This window comes from Nomascus leucogenys, chromosome 8 (genome assembly GCF_006542625.1).
Source record: "Nomascus leucogenys isolate Asia chromosome 8, Asia_NLE_v1, whole genome shotgun sequence".
In the NCBI taxonomy this organism is placed as follows: Eukaryota; Metazoa; Chordata; class Mammalia; order Primates; family Hylobatidae; genus Nomascus; species Nomascus leucogenys.
The window spans coordinates 112,953,903-112,969,163 of record NC_044388.1 but is presented as its reverse complement, the minus strand read 5'-3'; the positions used below and the strand labels follow the sequence as shown (position 1 = coordinate 112,969,163).

Genomic DNA, 15,261 nt, shown 5'->3' with positions numbered 1-15,261 from the left:
GCATGGGTGTATGGGTGTGCACATGGTGTGTGGTGCACATGTGTGTTGTGATGTATGTGCATGCGTGTTGTGTGTACATGTATGTAGGTGTGCATATATCGGTGGGTGTCTTTGTATGTGGTGTATATGGTGGTGTGTGTGCCTGTATCTGTATGCATATATGCACGTGTGTATGGTGTATGCATGGTGCATGTGTGTACATATGTGGTGTGTATGTGGCATGTGTGCACATGTGTATGTGTTGTGTATGACCTGCACATGATGGTGCATGTGTGGATAGAGATGTATGCATGGTGTGACTATACTGTGTGTACATACATTTGTGCACATGTGTATGGTGTATGCTTGGTGCATGTGTGTACATAAGTGGTGTATATATGGCATGTGTGCACATGTGTATGTGTGTATGACATGTACATGATGGCGCATGTGTGGGTAGAGATCTGTGAGTGGTGTGACTATGGTGTGTGTACATACATTTGTGCACGTGTGTGTATGGTGTATGCATGGTACATGTGGTGTGTATATGGCATGTGTGCAGTGTGTATGTGTTGTGTGTTACCTGTACATGATTCTGCAAGTGTGGGTAGAGATGTATGAGTGGCGTGATGGTGTGTGTACATGCATCTGCACACGTGTGTGTACGGTGTATGCATGGTACATGTGGTGTGTATATGGCATGTATGGCATGTGCATACACACGTATGTGTTGCGTATGGCCTGTACATGATGCTGCATGTGTGGATAGAGATGTATGCATGGTGCGACTATAGTGTGTGTACATGCATTTGTGCACGTGTGTATGGTATGTGCAAACCCATGTGGTGTGTGGTGTGTGCTCATGTGCATGGATGTGTGGTATGCACATGGTTCCTGTGTGCATGCACCCGTCTACCCTGACCATGTCCTTTTCCCTGGGCTGGCCTTTTTCTTAGGGCCATGTCTGGAAACGTGACCTTGACCCTGAGGCTGGCAACACAGGGTCAACCTGTGGGACCACAGTGCATGGCTCAGGGGCCCATTGGCCGAGAAAAAACAGTGGAGAAAACGCCCCCTCCCCTCTCTGTGGGAACCTGGGCATGGCGGGGTTCTGTGGATTGGTTTTGTATGTGGTTTTCTCTCCCATGTCCTGTTGGTCACTCCGGTTAGAATGTAGGGATCAGGCAGGTCTAGCTTGATGTCAATTTGTCTATTGCAAAAGTGCCCAACAGTGGAACAGGTATGTTTTAGGGCAATCGATTCCTTGATTTGACCCATCTTGGATGAAGAAATCTTCCACTTCCCAGCCAGCCGTCTGTCCATTTGTTCACCTGCCCATCCATCCTTTTATCCCATCACAGCCACAGAATCTCTCAAGCTCTGTGATGAGTGAGGGAAGTGTAAACAATTCAGAAAATAACAGAAGAGGCCATAAGTGGCCGGGCACGGTGGCTCACTCCTGTAATCCCAGCACTTTGGGAGGTCAAAGAGGGCAGATCACGAGGTCAGGAGATTGAGATCATCCTGGCTGACACGGTGAAACCCCGTCTCTACTAAAAATACAAAAAAGTAGCCGGGCGTGGTGGCAGGGGCCTGTAGCTACTTGGGAGGCTGAGGCAGGAGAATGCCGTGAACCCAGGAGGTGGAGCTTGCAGTGAGCCGAGATCGAGCCACTGCACTCCAGCCTGAGTGACAGAGTGAGACTCTGTCTCAAAGAAAAAAAAAAAAAAGAAGAGGCCACAAGTTCGAGACCAGTCTGGCCAACATGGTGAAACCCTGTCTCTACCAAAAATACAAAAATTAGCCGGGTGTGGTGGCTTGTGCCTGTAGTCCCAGCTACTCGGGAGGCTGAGGCAGGAGAATCGCTTGAACCCAGGAGGCAGAGGTTGCAGTGAGCTGACATTGTACTACTGCACTCCAGCCTGGGAGACAGAGCAAGACTCCCTCTCAAAACAACGAAAAAGAAAATCAACTTCTGACAGTCTGGCAGGGCTTTCCCTGGGCGGGGCTTTATCTAAGAGGGGCTTTCTCTGGGTGGGGCTTTCTCTAAGCGGGACTTTCCCTAGGTGAAGCTTTCCCTGGGCGGGGCTTTATCTGGGCGGGGCTTTATCTGGGCGGGGCTTTCCCTGGGCGGGGCTTTCTTCTGGGCTGGGTTTTTCCCTGGGCGGGGCTTTTTTCTGGGCGGAGTTTTCCCTGGACGGGTCTTTTTTCCGGGCTGGGCTTTCCCTGGGCGGGGCTTTTTTCTGGGTGGGGCTTTTTTCTGGGCGGGGCTTTCCCTGGGCAGAGCTTTTATCTGGCCAGAGCTTTTCCTGGGCGGGTCTTTTTTTCTGGGCGGAGCTTCCCTGGGCTGGTCTTTTTTTCTGGGCGGAGCTTTCCCTGGCGGTCTTTTTTCTGGGCAGGCTTTCCTGGTGCGACTTTTTCTGGGCGGACTTTTTTCTGGGCAGGACGTTCCCTGGGCTGGTCTTTTTTTTCTGGGCGGGGCTTTCCCTGGGCGGGCTTTTATCTGGGCAGAGCTTTCCCTGGGTGGGGCTTTCCCTGGGAGGGTCTTTTTTCTGGGCGGGGCTTCCTGGGGGACTTTTCGGCGGGCTTTCCCTGGGCGGGGCTTTTATCTGGGCGGAGTTTTCCCTGGGCGGGTCTTTTTTCTGGGCTGGGCTTTCCCTGGGCGGGGCATTCCTTCCTTGGGACCTGTGCATACCCCGACCTTGCCTGGTCACATCTTTAAAAATCTTTTTTCCTGGAGCCCAGGCCAACCCTCCCTGGGGCCTACAGTTGGATGAGTGGAGTGGACAAGTGACCTATGAACCTAAAGCCGAGTGCAGGGGGCGTTAATGGGGTACGATTAGTGCCTTTTTATAGCAGCTGCAGGAGGAGCAGGCAAGGCCCGGTGGGCAGCTCTAAGCAACAACCCTGCCTTGAGCTGGGGAGATTCCTGCCTTCTAGCCCGAGGAGCCCTGGCTGGCCCCACCCTGCGCTCTGCCCTGGTGAGGGGGCTGCACCTGTCTCCGTGCCAGAGGGTCATTTGATGGACCGTGGAAATGGCGGTCTGCCCTGGGACTGAGAGTGTCGCCGACTCTTTCCCATATGCAGGGCTGGAGGGCTGAGCTGTGTTCCTCTGGGTGTTTCACTGCTGTTTTGCTCCGCTCTGTTGGAGCCTAGCAGAGCTTTTAGGTCAGGGACAGTGGGGTTTTGGCTGTCCCATGGGGCAAGGCTCCTCACCCTGCCCTTCCCCACTCTTGCTTTTCCTATTCCCAGTCACCCAGGCTTTCCCTTCCCAGGAGAACCTAGCCATTTGCAAATAGGGAGCTTTTTACAGTGGGCTCCTCCGTGAGGTTGCTCTGTGGCACCGAACGCCGTCCAGAGCAGCCTGATTTCCCGGGTACCTAACTGATTTCCCCTTAAGCTGCTGCTCCAGCTGTTGCAATCCTTCAGTTGGGAAGTCTGGCCCTCTCCCTGCTGTGGGCCTTTTCGCCTGGCACACCTGCACATCACTTCCCTGGGTCTAGTCCCTGGCCCCAGGCCTGGGCCTTGTTTGCACAGGTTTGCCCCCTGGAGTTGCGGGGCTTCCCAAGGGCAGGGTCTCCTCCATCTCCCTCTCCCACAGCCCAGCTCAGGGCAGCAGCAGCATGTGCCTGTGGAATGGGGAAGGGCCCAGGGAGGGAGGGACAGATGGAGGGTGTCACATCAGCCATGCCGATAGGAGTGTGGGTGCGGGTGCGGGTGGGGGTGGCTGTCCTTGGTGAAGGTGCTTTGGAAGCTGAAGGTCACTGTGCCCAACAATGTCCCAGCTCTGGCTCAGATGGCGGGTGCTTGGCCCAGGTGCCATCCTGTGTGGAGTGTGTAGGGCCCTGCCCAGCCTCACCTGGCAGAAAGGATGATGACCCGGGCTTCCAGCTCTTTCGCCTCCATCAGCAGGGCCGTCACGTTCTTGGTCCCTGGGTCAAACTGCAGCACCTTCTCTGCCTGCGGTGTGAGCAAGAGTGTTAGCAGGCGGCTGGGGCAGGGGACATAGCGCCTCAGGGGTGAGAGTCGGGCCGGAGCCGCTGGGAACCCCGAGGCAGCTTAGCTAGTGCTGCCATGGTCTGCGCCTGCCACCTGCGCCTCTGCCTGCCTTCCTCAGTCCTCGCCTGGCCTGGCCTCGCCTCTCCGGTCCTGTCCTGTCTTCAGCCTGCGCGCTCACCTGTGCTCGTTCTGTGCTCTTTCTGCTCTCTCTGGATCTCTCTCTCCACCTCACTCCTGTCCTCATCTTTGCACTGAGCATGCAAGCTGTAGTGGACCCAGACTCAGGAGGCGTGCAGCGGACGGGAAACAGAAAAGAGTTTTGGAATGCAACCAGGAAAAGAGATGGGGCTGACTTTTCCAAAACCTTGGGAGGTCCTCTGAGGTCTGATTCCGCAGGCCCCTGCAGGAGCAGCCCGGCCCCGGCGACTGGGTGGCCAGGCGGGCGGGCTCCCTCCCGGGTTCCACGAGGAAACCCTTGGGGTCTCGGAGATTCGCATGCACTTCCCGGAGAGCAGCTCCTCCTGCAGCCGCGCCTGCCTCGAGGGTGCAGGCTAGGGTCACGGCGGGTGGGCCTCAGGCACCCACGCCGCCACGCCTGCCCTCTCCTGCCTGCCCTCTCCTGCCTGCTGCCGGCTGCCTCTCCTCATTGCTTGGGCCTGCGGCTCGGCGGCTGGGCCAGAGAGTGGCCCTAGTGGCCGAGGCGCCGAGGCCAGGGCTCCCTAGCCGTGGGTGGCGTGCACGTCCATGCATATATACCTTGGGTCCGCGCTTGTTGTCATAGGACAGTTGGTCGAGGTTTTCATAGTTCCTTTTTTTACTCTGATGAATAATGTGCACAGAGAAAATATGCAGACACAGAAGAAGATTATAAACGGTTGAAAATGACGGCGCTAAAGCAATCACACCACCTCCTCGGCACATCTGCAGACGGGCTCCTACCTGGAGCTCGCAAACACCGAGGCCCGGGGCGGGGCTGGGGGCCGGGGTGGAGCTGGGGAGTGAGGGTCGTGGAGGCGGGGCCATGGAGGCTCCCTGCCACGAAGCTGTGCTCTTGGAAACGGTCGCTCTCAGGAGAAAAGGAGGCCCTGTCCGCGTCCACCGTTCGGAGGAAGCCCCACCTGCCACCCCCACCCTGCCGTGCACCTGCTGTGTGGCCCCAGCAGTGCCCACTCCAACCCGTGTCAGTCCTGAGTGGGAGGTGAGCAGCCCCTCGGGGCCTGTCCCCATGTCCCTCCCCCTCCCTCTCCTTGGTCTCCCTCTGCCTCTCAAGAGACCAAGGTGTCCTCACTAACTGGGGTGCCCACGCCCATCGGCTCGCATATGCGCCCAAGAGGGTGTGTGTGCATATGTGCGCCTGCAGGGGTGGCATGCGCCTGTGGGTGTCTGCATGGGAGGGCTAGTCCACAAAGGCCTGTGAAGGCTGGGGAAGGGCCAGATGGTCTGAGCATGCTTGTGTGTGTGCACGTGTGCATGTGTGTGTGTGCGTGTGCGTGTGCATGTGTGTGTGTGCGTGTGCGTGTGTGCATGTGTGTGTGCGTGTGCGTGTGTGCATGTGTGTGTGTGCGTGTGCGTGTGTGCATGTGTGTGTGTGCGTGTGTGTGTGTGCATGTGTGTGTGTGCTGGCCGGCGCAAGTGAGGGTGAGCATGCACGTGAGGAGCGCACCTGAGCGCGTGTCCAGGTGTGTGTGTGAGGAGTGCACCTGTGTTCGTGTCCAGGTGTGTGTGTGGCGCTGGAACTGCATGGAGGCAAGCCTGAGCCTGTGGCCAGAGGTGTGGAGTGTGATGGGAACATGTGCATGCATCTGTGAGTGAAAGCAGGTGGTTGGGTGTGCAGGGGTGAGTGTGTGATGGGAGTCTGTGGCCGTGGGTGGGCACGCCAGAAGGTGAGGGGCCTGTCGGGCACTGGGGTGAGGGGCCCTGTCTTGGGTGGGGCCCTCGGTGCTCATGCCCCTCCCCCCTCAGACTCAGCAGACCCCCCACGACAGTACTCCCAGGACCCTCTGGTCTGCCCCTGGCTTTACCCCCAACCCATGCCCTCTGGTCCCTCCCGGGGCCTGGGGTGCCTTGGGGGTGCCAGGTTGGCCCTAAGTTCGATGAAGCCAGCTCTGACACGAAACATGCTCCCAGCCACCCATAGGTCTGGCTCTCCTCAGCCTGGGCCTCCTCCCTCTGCTTGACCAGGAGCCGGCCCAGGTGCTGAGCACCCAGGGCTCCGGGAGTCTGCAGCCGAGAACCAGCTCTGCCCCGGACTGCAAATGGGAATGGTAAGGAAGGGGGCAGGGGTCGCTTGGACCCCCCCAAATCCCAGCTCTGATCTCTCTGCAGCCCCACAGAGTGGACGCCTGGCTGTGTTGGGGGTCAGTGTGTCCTAGAACCAGGTGGCTACTTGGTCTTGGTGAGGAGTGCGGAGGGAGCCCTGTGGTGGGGACAAGGAGGGGAGTGGAGCCCACAGGGGCGGTCCGGGCCGGGGGGCAGGTGTCTGTGGATGGGGCTTTGCTGAACCATGAGGTGCAGAGCTTCAGGGAGGCCACATGGGGGAGGACAGGGAATGGGCCCAGCCAGGAGGGGACAGGCCTGCAGGGGCAGTATGTGGGGGCCATGTACAGGGGAGACCTTGCCCAGAGGGAGGCTGTGGGGACTCAGGACAGGGTGGGCGGGAAGGGTGACGAGTCCCAAGCCCGGCTGGGGCCTCCAGGCAGCGAGGGGCATGGGCAGGAGGAGGGTACGAGGGCGCTGGGCAGCGCGGGGCAGGGGTGTTTGCGGAGCTCCAGGTGGTCTGGCCCTCGCCCCGCAGGGACTGACACGAAGGAGATTTCGACTAATGGCAAAAGCGAGTGAAATGAGCCGAGGACAGGCTGGGGCGGGCGCTCGCCAGACGTGGTGGTGCTGACCATGCACGATGGAAAGAAGAGGGTGTCACACACGGAGCCACAGACACAAGGCGGCCCGTCCTGCACCTCGGCTCCGCCAGGCGCCTGCCCGCGGCGCCGACCCTCACCTTGGACTCACGCTCCTCCAGCAGCGTCTCCAGGCGCTTCTGAGCCGCCCGGCCCTCGTGGTCGTCGCTGACCAGCAGGATGATGTGGTTCCAGCTGTAGACACGCATCATCTCAAACCACACGCTCGACTGGTGGGAGTAGGGCGGCACGGTGCGCAGGAAGCTCAGGTGGATGCTCTGTGGGAGGCAGGGGCACGGCGGGCTGAGGCGGACCCGCGGGGACCCGCCCTCCCACCCACCTCCCACTGCTGGAACACCCACCAGAGGCTGGGAACCCCCTTCCTCCCACCCCTGTCCCCGCCCCGCTGGGGACACTTTCTGGACCCTGGGACCCCCTTCCTCTCACCCCTGTCCCCACCCTGCTGGGGACACTTTCCGGACCCTGGGACCCCATTTCTCCTACCCCTGTCCCCAACCCCCTGGGGACACTTTCTGGACCCTGGGACCCCCTTCCTCTCACCCCTGTCCCCACCCCACTGGGGACACTTTCTAGACTCTGGTACCCCCTTCCTCTCACCCCTGTCCCCACCCCCCTGGGGACACTGTCTAGACCCTGGGACCCCCTTCCTCTCACCCCGTCCCCACCGTGCTGGGGACACTTTCTAGACCCTGGGACCCCCTTCCTCTCACCCCTGTCCCCACCGTGCTGGGGACACTTTCTGGACCCTGGGACCCCATTTCTCCTACCCCTGTCCCCACCCCCTGGGGACACTTTCTGGACCCTGGGACCCCCTTCCTCTCACCCCTGTCCCCACCCCACTGGAGACACTTTCTGGACCCTGGGACCCCCTTCTTCTCACCCCTGTCCCCACCCTGCTGGGGACACTTTCTAGACTCTGGTACCCCCTTCCTCCCACCCCTGTCCCCACCCCCTGGGGACACTTTCTGGACCCTGGGACCCCATTTCTCCTACCCCTGTCCCCACTCCCCTGGGGACACTTTCTAGACCCTGGGACCCCATCCTGCCTCCCACCCCGTCCCTACCACTCTGGGGACACTTTTTTTTTTTTTAAACAGAGTCTCGCACTGTCGCCCAGGCTGGAGTGCAGTGGTGCGATCTCGGCTCACTGCAACCTCTGCCTCCCGGGTTCACACCATTTTCCTGCATCAGCCTCCCAAGTAGCTGGGACTACAGGCGCCCGCCACCATGCCCAGCTAATTTTTTTGTATTTTTAGTAGAGACTGGGTTTCACCATACTAGCCAGGATGGTCTCGATCTCCTGACCTCATGATCCACCCACCTCGGCCTCCCAAAGTGCTGGGATTACAGGCGTGAGCCACCGCGCCCAGCCAAACTGGGGACACTTTCCAGACCCTGGGACCCCTCCTTTTTCCCACAAGTGTCCCCACCACCCTGGGGACACTTTTTAGACCCTGGGAACCTTTCTTTCTCCCACCCCGGCCTCTCCTCCCACATATAATCTCAGAAATGGAGGAGGTTTGGTGTTGGCCCCATAGCACCCTAAGGGACGTGGGTTTCTGTGGAATTGTTCCTGGGGTGAGCTCATCCCCGACCCTGCAGCCCACCACCTTTGGACAAGCTGAGCTCAGGAAGTTCTTGATGACACATAGCGCCTCGAAGATCCCCCTGGGGCTGCCCACAGAGTCCTCCCAAATTTAAACAACTTTATGTATGAAGAAGAATTTACTCTTGGGGCTAAAGGCTTCATCTCCCCACCTCCCAAATTTAAACAACTCTATGTATGAAGAAGAATTCACTCTTGGGGCTAAAGGCTTCATCTACCCACCTCCCAAATTTAAACAACTCTACATATGAAGAAGAATTTACTCTTGGGGCTAAAGGCCTCACCTCCCCAGGCGAGAGAGTGATGCTTGCTTGCCCTGGCCACAAGCTGCCACGGAGTGCCGTGGCACAGCAGGGAGTGGAGCAGGCTCTGCCCCCCCTCAGCCTCAGTTCTCTGTGTCTGTCCAGGTGAGCCCTGGTTCCTTCAGTGTCCCTGTGGACTCTTACTGATCTTGTGGTCCTCTGAGGCCTCCAGGTTATTTTTCACCTGCTCCCTCTTTGTGGCCTGGGGCAGTGCCTTGCGGTGCAAAAATGTCCCCTGCCTCTGTCTATCCACCCGGCGACGTGGCTGCAAGGCAGGTTGTGCTTGAGGTCTTGGACTAGCTCTGACCTGGCCTTGCTGGTTCATGCTTTGGGCACAGGTTGGTTGTAGTGTATAGACTGTGGTAAGGCCAGGGTGCAGCTATGAAGGGTGCCCCCCTCCTTTGGCCTGCTCTGGGCCGGGGGCACGTGCTGGGCTGGCCCTGCCCTGGAGCATCCCTTTCCCCGACCTTTCATTTGAGCCACTGGCTGCTTTCCGGGGTAAGGCCATCTTCTCTCCTTCGCATGTGAGGAAACTGGTGCCCAGAGAGGCGAAGGAGGTTGTGCCTGAGGGCATAGGAATGAGACCCCCACCTTCCCACAGCGAGGGGTGAAGTCACTGGGAGGAGCAGTTTGAGTGCTGAGGGGCATGCCAGGGCTTTCAGAGCCTCAGTCGCAGCTCCTGCCTCTGGGGCCTTCCATCTTCCCAGAGGAGCCTGGGCCTGGCTGGGGCGACCCCTGTACTTTAAGGCAGTGTTACCGAGGACTGTGGACTCTGGGCAGGAGGAATTTGGAGAAGATGGGGGACCCGGAAGCCTGGCTGCACAGCCCAGCCCTCTGGCTCCTCAGCGCTGGCGCTAAACTGGATGTCCCCTGCCAAGTGGCCCTGCAGGTCTGTCTGCCAGTGGCCCCAGGTTGGTCAGCCTCTCAGTGCCCAGTTTGCATCCTGGGTAGACGGAGGGCTGTGTGACCTGGAGCAAGCCCCCATGGCTCTCTGGCTTGGAGATTCCTGCAAAACTGACTGGATGACCTCTCCCCTCTTCCAACTGCTGTTCCGGGATTGGACAGAGGCCCTCCTCATAGCCTGTGGGCCAGGAGGCTAAGCCAAGGTGCCCTCAGCCCTAGAGGCTGGAAGCCCCCAGGCCAGCGCCCCCCACCCTGAGCTGTAACCACAGACATTGCTGTCCACCCATGCCTGCAGTGGGAAAGGCTGGCCCCACCACCCTGGCTGCACGCACTCCCCTTTCCTCCTGGAGCAACCCCCAGCTCTCCAAACTCCCCTTCAAAGTCCACCTCTCTAGAAAGCCTCCCAGCCATCCCTTCTCCTAGCCCACGGGCCCTCCCGTCCTGAGGGGGTGTCACTGGTGCCTGTGCCAGTGAGTGTGTGTGACTTTGTGTGAATCCGTGGGTGTGTCAGTGTGCATGTGTGGGGAGGGTGAGCATAGCAGTGTAGCGTGTGGGTGCTGTGAGTATGAATGTGTGAGTATGAATGTGTGAGTGTGTGATGTGTGAGTGTGTGAGATGTGCCCCCTCCCTTTGGCCTGCTCTGGGCTGGGGGCACGTGCTGGGCTCCATGTGAGCCCTCCATGTGCAAGAGAGTGTGTATTGCGTGTGTAAGAGCACGTGAGTGTGCATGTGACCGTGTTTGCAGATGTGTGAGTTGGACACGTGAGAGCGTGTGGACGTGCATGAATGTGGGGGAGCTGTGTGGCTGTGAGTTTGTGGCGTGTGAGTTCCATGTGAGCGGGTCAGCCCGCTGCTCCTGGAGTGGCCAGGCTGTGCCCTGGGGCTGAGGGCCGGCAGGCCTGGTCTGGCAGTCAGGCTTACCTTGTCCGAGTAGATGGACATGCGGGTGGTCAGCCCCAGCACGGGGATGCGGTAGAAGCCGGCTGTGTAGGAGACAGGGGTGGGAGTGAAGTGGTCGTTGGGGGTAGGTGGATGGCTAACTAGGATGGCGTAGACCTGTGGACACAGGAGACACGGTCAGCTTGAGCCAGGGGTGGGCCAGGCACTGGGCTAGAGGCTGAGATCTGGAAGCAGCAGGGGCTGAACCCAGCAGGCTAAGGGGGGCTGGGGGCAGTATTCGGGTACATGCTACATGCCCAGGACCAGATGCACACATGCCCACAGGGCAGGGGAGGGAGACCCCATTATCATCCTGTATCAGCCAATCGCAGAGGGGCAGAGGCAGAGCAGGGGCTGAGGGGACACAGGGGAGGGCAGACCCCACCCAGACCTCCCCTCACTCCTCTCACGCTGCTGACTAGGGCCCTGCAGGCCCTGCGCTCCTCAAGGGCCAGGTGAAGGCCTGCCCTTGGGATGTCCCGGGGGCCCTGAGCACGGGACACACCCAGGGTGGACTGGGGAGGATGGTTGGTCCTGCATCATGATGGCCTTGACGCTCAGAACCCACCCGTCCTTCCTGATGGGCCAGGGGTGGGGCCAGCCCACATCCTGAGACAGGGCGGACAGCTCCAAAGGCTGGTACCGGACTTCAGGGGGAAGCAGCTAGGAGCTGCCAAAGAGGCCGAGGTCCCTTGTGCTGGTGTCTCCAGGGCAGGGCCTGCGATGGGCTCTGTCTGAACCACACCCAGCCCTTACTTTGAGTGCTGGCCTCATCCTCAAGGAAGGGAACGGAGGCACTGGGGGTGCAGCCCAGCCTTCCTGCCCATGACCAAGGCCCCATGGGGCAGATCTAAAGCCAGCGGCTCAGCCCCCTTGAGCTGACGCCTTCCCTCTCTCCCCAGCCCCTCCCAAGGCACGGAGGCAGGCAGCTGGGGGTCCACACCACCTTCACACAACAAGGACCTGCGTCTGTCCCCAACTCTGCCTGTGCCTCTTAGAGCTTCGGCGAATGGGGGCAGGGTGCACTGCATGGCCCCACGTGGCAGGACAGAACAGTACCTGGCCAGGGGGTGTGTTCCGTGAGTGGTAGCTGCACTGCCTTTGCTGCAGAGGCCATGCTCACAGACAGACAGCAACATGGGCGTGAGTTGAAGCAATTCCCCAGGAATGGCCCCTCTTGGATTTCCCGAGTCCACCTTCCGTGTCCCTCCCCAGTCCCAAATGGAATATGTGACCGCAGCCACTGGCTACAGATGCATCCCCCCAGTCCCATCCCATGGTGTCCTGGGCTGGGGCACAGGGATGGTGTCCTGGGCTGGGGCACGGGGGTGGCTTGTGAAGTGGGGAGGGAGGATTTCTGAGAAAACTCTGGTGTGGGCCCTGCAGCTGCAGCTGTTTGAAGTGATTCTTCCTGCCCCAGCTCTTGCCTCCAGCCTGCACCCACAGGTGCCTGGCAGAGACCCGTAGGTCCGTGTGTGACCATGCAGGTGTTCACAGGTGTCCTAGGGTATGGTTATACACATCACATGTCCTGGCATGTCTGTTTGTGTACATGCATGTGAATGACTGGAACCGTGTGTGTAAATGTGCATGTTTGCACATGCCTCTGGGAATGCATGCCAAGCTGTGTGTGGCACATGAGCAGGTGTCCATGGATCTGCATGTGTGCAAATGAGCATACGAAATTGTGCGATTCTGAGGTGCGTGAGTGTGTCCTTATGTAACATTTGGTGTGTGTGTGAGCATGTGTGTCCACAGATGTGGTGTGTCCACGGATGTGGTGTGTCCACCAGGTAGGCACGTGTGAGCGGTGCTAGGCTGGATGTCTGTCCTGCCTCTTACATAAAGGGCTGCATTGCAGATCCTTGCAGCCTCATTGGAATTCAGCAGGCGCTCGGCCCAGGGGCGGACAGCTCCGACGGGCAAAATCCCAGGAGCCACGTCCTCCCCCGCAGCGCTGGCTGCCGACAGCTCCCATGCCCTGACGCCTCTCGCGTGTGCACCCCCACTCCCACCCCCACAAAGCGCCCTGCTGTAGCACCTGAGCCATTTCCCTTCCCAGGCGGACCCATGGGTGGGGGGAAGGGAAGAAAAAAAGGGCAGGAGAACCTGGAAGCAGAAACAAAGATGGCCCCAGGCCCCGTCCTGTTTAAAGCTCTGCAGGGCGGGCGTGTAGCTGGACAGGCACTTCTGCCCTCATACCCGGAATGCCCACCCCCACACTGACACGCTCCAGCCCCACGTCTACACACACCAGTCAGGGCCTGGAGCCCCAGGGACCCTCTGAGGATCAGCCAAGGTGGCAGGTGACTGGTCTCAGGCCAAGATAGGGGAGCCAGCAGACCCTGGTGTTTGGTTCCTAGTGAGACGAGGCCTCCCGGAAGCAGCCAGCTGACTCCGGGGTGGTGTCTTACAGGGAGGAAGGGGGCACGGAAAGGATGGAATGAAACTGGGGGTGTGGGGTTGCAGGATGGAGGAGGGAGGAGGTGGGTGGCAGAGGTGGGGGAGGGCACCTGGCTGGAGATGAGGTCCTCGCACACCGAAAGAGCCATCTGGATGGCGTTGGGCTTGTGCGTGACGGAGGTGGCATTGAGCTGAATCTTCCAGGAGCCGTGCCGCTTGTTGGCCTGGTTCACGGCTTCGCGGAACATCTGCTCGTGCTTCCGCGTGCTCAGCACCGCGCCAATGTTGACGATCTTGGGGTCGCACGCCGCACGGGCAACGGAGCAGGAGAACAGCAGGGCGAGCGTCAGCAGGCGCATGGTGCTCATGGGCTCGGGCCGCGGGCCTGGCTCTGCGCGGCGCGAACGCGGGGCCCTCGGCGCATCCCCCGCGGGGCTTCCGGGCCGTCCTGCGCTCGCCCGGCCCCGCGGGCTGCGGACGCCACGTCTCCCCCGGGGCGGCGGTCCCGGGACGACGGCCGAGGGAAGGGGCGCGGGAGCGCGCGCAGGGGCTCCGGGCGCAGCCCCACGCGGCCGGTGCTGTCCGCGGTGCTGAAGCGGGGCCGGGCACAGCTCCGAGCGCCCGGCTTGGAAAGGGCCCGGCGGCGGCGGCGGCGGCTCCGCGCACGGCGCTGGTTCCGGTCCGGACGCTGCAGCGACTGCAGCAGCTGCAGAAACGCGAGAGGGGCCAACGTCTCCTGCCCCTCCCGCCGCCCCCGCTTCCCAACACGGAGGCGAAGGGGGCGCCTCCCGCGCCAGAGCGTGCGCCTGCGTTCGCGTGAGCGTGTGTGTCGGAGCGCGCGTGAGCCGGGGAGCGCGCGTGTGCGTGTGAGCGCGTGCCTGGAGGGGTCCTGGGACAGGGGCCTGTGCTGTCGGGGACCTGCAGGGAGCTCAGTTTGGAAACGTTAGAGGGGTCCGTGTCACCGCGTGCAGCCCGCACCCTTGCGTGCCTTTTAATACGACCGAACGCGTCGTGCCTGCTTGTATGTGTGTGTGGGCGCAAGAGTCGTCACCCACAGTCAGCGATATTTCGGGTCCCGACTCTTGCAGACTGGAGCTCCAGAGGGGTGGGGGAGGCCCTAAGCCATGCCTCTGGGGGGTGCTCCCCTCCCCACAAGGTTCAGAAATGAGGGAGAGGCCCCATCTGCGCGGCCATGTAACTTGGGACCCCCTTCCTCGGGCTAAGAGGAATAGGGAGGGTGACCGTGGCTGCCGCATGTGTTCAGCCAAGCCTTCCGCGAGAGCCTGGAAACTGGACCCGCACTGACTGGGGCTGAGGTCGGACACGAAGAATCACTGGAGCCCCGCGAGGTGTGTTCAGGGCCAGCCGTTTCACACGCTCAGCCTCCGCTCCACTCTCCGTCTCCAGCCCCCTCGCAATGCGCTTCCAGCGCCCCCTTTTCCAGAGCCTTACCCATCCCTCTGGTCCACACCACCCTGTCTTTGTCCCCCTCCCTAACTTGAAGGATGGCTGAAGCTCCGCCCCTGCCAGTGATGTCACCATTTCCAATAGCAACTGAGGATTCTGCAGAAATGACAGCAAACGCCCGCAATGGGACAAAGCAGGGGCGTCCCCACACCTCTGCTATCTGGAGCAGTGCAGCAAGGGAAGTCATGTGCCCACAGGAGTCACACTCCCTCTCCCGCTTGCCGTTCTCTCCATCAGGCGAACACTGGCACCAGGGACCCCCTGGAGCTGAGAGGAGGGGGAGGGGCTGTGGTGTTTGACAAGCTCCTCCTCTTGGCCCCTTCTCTCTCAATACAGGGAAATCTTTCCTTGGGGGATCCCCTGCCCGTACTCTGCTGCAGACCCCCGCCTCTCCCCGTTCGGGTTGAGGCACATGGGTCATCCGCCTCGGGGCCCTCACTCCTTCCGTTGGCTCTCCGGAGGGTGTGTGTGGGTGCTCAGAGGGACTGAGCTGGCCCCATCTCCAGGAGTTTGTGGCCCATCTCCAAACTTCCACCTCAGCAGGGCACAGTGGCTCACGCCTGTAATCTCAACACTTTGGGAGGCAAAGGCATGTGGATCACCTAAGGTCAGGAGTTCGAGACCAGCCTGGCCAACATGGTGAAACCCTGTCTCTACTAAAAATACAAAAATTAGCCGGGCGTGGCGGCAGGCACCTGTAATCCCAGCTACTTGGGAGACTGAGGCAGGAGAATCGCTTGAATCT

At 60.4% G+C, this 15,261-nt stretch overlaps 1 protein-coding gene across 13 annotated transcripts in view; it reads right to left on the bottom strand.

The window, feature by feature from the left end:
* Window positions 1-14,497, bottom strand: part of GRIN1 (glutamate ionotropic receptor NMDA type subunit 1) — a 29,103-nt gene extending 14,606 nt beyond the window's left edge. For 7 of the 13 annotated variants that reach the window (XR_004031488.1, XM_030818271.1, XM_030818264.1 and 4 more), the window contains exons 1-5: window positions 13,160-13,751; window positions 10,629-10,763; window positions 6,977-7,153; window positions 4,735-4,797; window positions 3,839-3,939 (exon numbers count right to left, since the gene is read on the bottom strand). Coding sequence is in view for 12 of the 13 variants with exons in the window: in XM_030818271.1 (XP_030674131.1) it covers window positions 3,839-3,939; window positions 4,735-4,797; window positions 6,977-7,153; window positions 10,629-10,763; window positions 13,160-13,417 (734 nt within the window). In the remaining variant the exon portion in view is untranslated. Of the gene's footprint in view, window positions 1-3,838; window positions 3,940-4,734; window positions 4,798-6,976; window positions 7,154-10,628; window positions 10,764-13,159 lie in introns of all 13 variants that reach the window. The other 6 variants (XM_030818266.1, XM_030818268.1, XM_030818270.1 and 3 more) reach the window with 3 other exon arrangements.
* Window positions 14,498-15,261: the final 764 nt, after the last annotated feature.